Genomic DNA, 4,447 nt, shown 5'->3' on the forward strand with positions numbered 1-4,447 from the left:
AAAAAAAAATATTTAAAAATTTTAAGGATGGATAAAATAAATAATTTAGAGGGAATATTAATTCATAAAAAGATTAGAAAACCATAAACTATATATATAATATTACAATTTATAATTCAAAAGAGCATTTTGGTCAGTTCACTACAAAAATTGAATGGAAACCTAACGAAATGGGCTCGTTGTTAGACGAACGTTACAGTGTATTTGTAATTTTTTTAAACAATGAGAAGGTATTTATAATTATGCCAAACAACAGAGAAAATAATTATAATTTATTCTTTATAATTATGATAAATTTTAGGAGGGCCTATTGTAATTTAGCGTATTACAAGCAAAAATAGTAGACAGAGTGGCAACAATATATAGCACAGGGAACAAGATCTTCTATCAAGCTCAACTTTCCAGAAAACTGGCTTCTGATTCCCTGAATTCTTAGCCCTCTGGTTCATCATGCTGAAGCGGAGGCTTCACTGTAGGCCCTCCAGTCTTCAATATTAGCTGCCTTTTCAGGATCCAAGTTCGGAATCTCTAGTTGCTGAAGAATTTCAAGAATTTCTACGCTTTCACCTAGAAGAAGAGCTGCTTGTCTGATACTTTCCTCCCTCTCTTTAATGGCATTTCTGTGGCATTTCAAGGTTATTACCCGTGCCAAATTGGTGAGACAAGCTGCGATTATGTCTGCGATCATGATGGATAGTAGCTTAAACAGCTTTTCATCTGTTAGTTGATCGTCGTCTTTGTGGGCTAGCAGGATTGTTTGTGTTATCCGATACATTGAGTTAGCAGCTATAATTTTAACAGGCCAATTGAGAGGGTTTTGCATCACAACATCGTCCCTGCCATTTACGAAATCTCTGACAGTCTTTTCAGCGGTACTGGAAAGACTTTGGAGCATCTCTTTGTGGGTTCTGCCTTGGGGACATGCCTTATACAGCTCCACTCCCACCCAAACCACATCTGCTGTGTTTCTGAGGCTCTCCAGTTCTCCATTTGAGTAGAGGGTTTTCTCTATAAGCTTTACAAAGAACAGGCCTTCACTTACGGCACGCACCAGCAGTTGTTTAGCCTTATGATTCTTGATGTTGGGTAGTGAAATTGCGATGCTTGTCAAGGTCACCACCGGCAGAGACCAGCAATTTGGAAGATCTCGTGTATGCAAGCTTTCAATTTCACCCCTGTCAAATTCTCTCACTCCATTGAAATTTACCGATCTCTGTAGAAGTTTGATTAGGTTCTTCGGTATTTTCTTTTTACCTTTCTGAATCAGCTTGTCCATCTCGTTGCAAATGTTTGTCAACATCTTCTCAGGCAGTCCAGGTTCGCTTTCAAGTAGCAAAACATACTGCCTAAAATCCAGCTCTGTCCCAGCCCGTGATTCCGAGGAATCACATGCCTTCAAATTCTTGATGCATTGAAAGCAAAACAGAATTCCATATACACAAGGAGCCGAAATGAGTAGAACTAGCTTGCTGGCAAGCACGATCACAATTTGGACAGCAATGCAGAAATTCAGAAGCAACCTTTTCGCGTCATGCACAAGTTTTCTGCATTTGTAGTGTCGAATTTGTAAACTCAACGGGCTGTCTCTCCAGTCTACTAGCGTTTGAGTCCAATAAGTCTCGACCTTAAATCCCTCCTTGAAGCTTCTAAGGCTTAGTTTCGAGCTCTTGAATTGAACAGCAATGAACCATCTGAGTAAAGGAGCAATACTACCCAACACCACTCCAATCGACTGAATAACAAGGATCCAATTTATAGACCACTTATAATGAGAGGAAACATTAACAAAACAATGAGATCTGTACAGTAGAGTCACTCTAATATGAGCTTCTAACAGAGTTAGAGCCATCAACAGGCACATCCAGCCTGACATTACGCAGGTCACCGACCGTCCGACCACAAATTGGGGGCTCCCAGTTTCTGCCATCACCCAATATCTTCTCACCACTACTCTGAGTTCATTAATAGTAAATTTCCCCCAGTCCACTTTCTCATTTGAGACTCTTTTGTGCATTTCTTGATACCCCGACTCTATGTATTTTTTGGCAGTGGGATCCATCAAAGCCGAAGAACATAATGTCACAAGCAAGAGAAGCATGAAAACAGAAGATCCAATATCTTCAGCCAAGGTACCTATTACATCAAGAAAACCGCGCATCTGGGCATTATGAATGCAGACATTTCCGGCAACTGTGACAACAAGAATGCCTAAAGCAGCTAAATTTAGTACAATATCATAATCTTCCATGGATCCCAAAGATGTTACGAAATTACCCATAGCAGTTGACATAAAAACCAGGCTGCTAACCCGCGCAAGTTTATCGTTATTCCCCTGCGTGCTACTAGTAAAATCAACTGGCAGCTTCATCGAGACAGTTAACACAGTCAACGAAAAAGCATTGAGAGAGAAATACTTAGATGGCAACCAAAACTTTTTGCTCCGGAAGCCATTGAAAGCATCAACAATCATTGCAACTCAGCATAAAGCAGATGCTGCTGCAATGTACATGCCGATCCATGGCATGGGTGAATCCAGATGCTCTTGTACAATCCTGTCATGATCACCGTACTTGCAGATATCGCAGCAGATATCGGGGTTGCAGTTGTATAGATCCACCAGCTTTTTCACAGCAATTCAATCTTTCTCCGGGAGAAGAAATTCGTATTGGTTTGATCTTTTCTTTAAATTTTATCGACTTTCCTGTCGAAGAATTTTGAGTCATAATTAGCCTCCTCGAGTAGACCCTTTATGTACGTCCCCTTATTGATTGGTCCTGATTTTCACGAGCATATAAAAATAAAGAATTAAATATAATTTAGTCCCTCATATTAGTAAAAAAGTGCAAAAAAAAATCTGTAAAGTAATAAAGTGCAATTTACTTCCTATGGTGTGAGGGGATAAAAAAAATGTGAAAAGACACAATCATAGTATGAGGGAACGAAAACGAAAGAAACTGAGAAAGAAATGTCGAGTGAGGTGGAAGAAAAACAAATTATGACTAAGGGTTTATTAAGAATATGAAAGATCGGGAGAAAAAAAGAATCTAACTTTACCGAGAAACATGATGATCCGGGTCGAATAATGCGATCTCGTGAATCGATCTCCACTCGGAATGCCAATTCGTCCAAAACCAGATTTTGGGTTCCTTGAGAATAAAAACATGAACTGTGAGCTCGTCGGGCACGTCCCCGACAATGACCCTCCGACGCTCAAGTTAGGTAGGTCGAATGAAATAGGTTCGATCTAGGAGTTCGGTCTCAATTAATGCGTATCAGTTACCTCATTTACGGCGTGTCGGGGTCTATTTATAGTACACAGTTGTACGGCAAGTACTGGGCCACGTGGCCTTATCTTGTCGGTGCGCGTTTTGATCGAGCGGTGGTCATTGTCCGGGTCTTCGGTCGGTGTACGCGATCCGGGTCGGGTCAAATGCGACCCGCCTGCTACAATATACGCGGATCCTGATCGCGAAATGACTGTAATGCCCTTAATGAGGGGTGTTTCGGTCCTTTTGTAGGTGTGATATTTGAATACTCATCATTACTCCCTCACTTTCTCAAAGTGCGTGCTCGCGCCTTTGAGGAAGTCGAACTGTTGCTGCGGACACGTGTCTCCGTCTTATCGGTTTGTTCTATGGCTCGTATCCCGAGGGTGTTTCGCCTATAAATACTTCCAGCATTCAAAACGTTTCACCTGCCCCACATACTGACTTTCTGCGACCGTCTTTACAGCCTGAAGTTCGAATTCGATCTGCAGCTTCCAGAGCCATCCTGTTCTAAGGTACGATGTCTTCCAGCTCTAACTCGAACTCTAAGTCGCATCCTGGTTCTGGATCCGCTGCCATTCCTCCTGAGTCTGGTTCTGAGTCCGTGTCTAGGTCCGAGTCTGGGTCTGCATCTAAGTCTGTGTCTGGGTCTGCTCATGGGTCTTTCTCTACTTCTCCGAAAAGGAACAAGCAGTTTCCTATTTCCAAGCTTCATGATAAGCAAGCTGGTCCATCGGTTCTTGCTAGATTCCAGGATAGGCTCGCTAAAAACCCTTGGGAAGCCCTGGTTAGTAAGGTAACGACCTCGGTTCTTAGGATCAGAGAGAAGTACCATATTCCGTCTGATTATGACATCATCATCCCTGCCACCTTCGATCGTATGCACCGTCCCCCTGAGGGTTTTAGTGCTTTTTCTATCAAACACCTTGACGCCGGACTCCGGTTTCCCTTGGCTCCTCCTGTGGCCTCGATTTTGAATAAGCTGGGGTTATGTCCCATGCAACTCTGTCCTAATTCTATCACCCATATTATCCTTTTTGTGGTAATAATGCAATTCTTAGGTCTCGAACCCAATTTTGATAACTTTTGGAGTCTGTATTCTTTCACCACCTCCAAGCGGTCTGGGAGTAGAGGTTTTTTCTACCTTTCGGCCAAGCCCGAGTGTGGGTATCTGAGCGCCC

The 4,447-nt window shown here is 42.3% G+C and overlaps 1 protein-coding gene across 1 annotated transcript; it reads right to left on the reverse strand.

Moving 5' to 3' along the window:
* Nucleotides 1-346: 346 nt before the first annotated feature.
* LOC105157439 (uncharacterized) lies at nt 347-2,383 on the reverse strand. The gene has a single exon (XM_011073848.2). It carries the CDS (start codon nt 2,366-2,368, stop codon nt 449-451), a length of 1,920 nt encoding a protein of 639 aa, XP_011072150.2. The 5' UTR covers nt 2,369-2,383; the 3' UTR covers nt 347-448.
* Between the last annotated feature and the right edge of the window lie 2,064 nt (nt 2,384-4,447).

The sequence above is a fragment of the Sesamum indicum genome, linkage group LG3, assembly GCF_026168435.1.
Source record: "Sesamum indicum cultivar Baizhima isolate 11 linkage group LG3, ASM2616843v1, whole genome shotgun sequence".
NCBI lineage: Eukaryota > Viridiplantae > Streptophyta > Magnoliopsida > Lamiales > Pedaliaceae > Sesamum > Sesamum indicum.

Coding starts and splice junctions, on each gene's coding strand:
- LOC105157439 (XM_011073848.2), bottom strand. CDS start 2,368: ATGAAGCTGCCAGTTGATTTTACTAGTAGCACGCAGGGGAATAACGAT.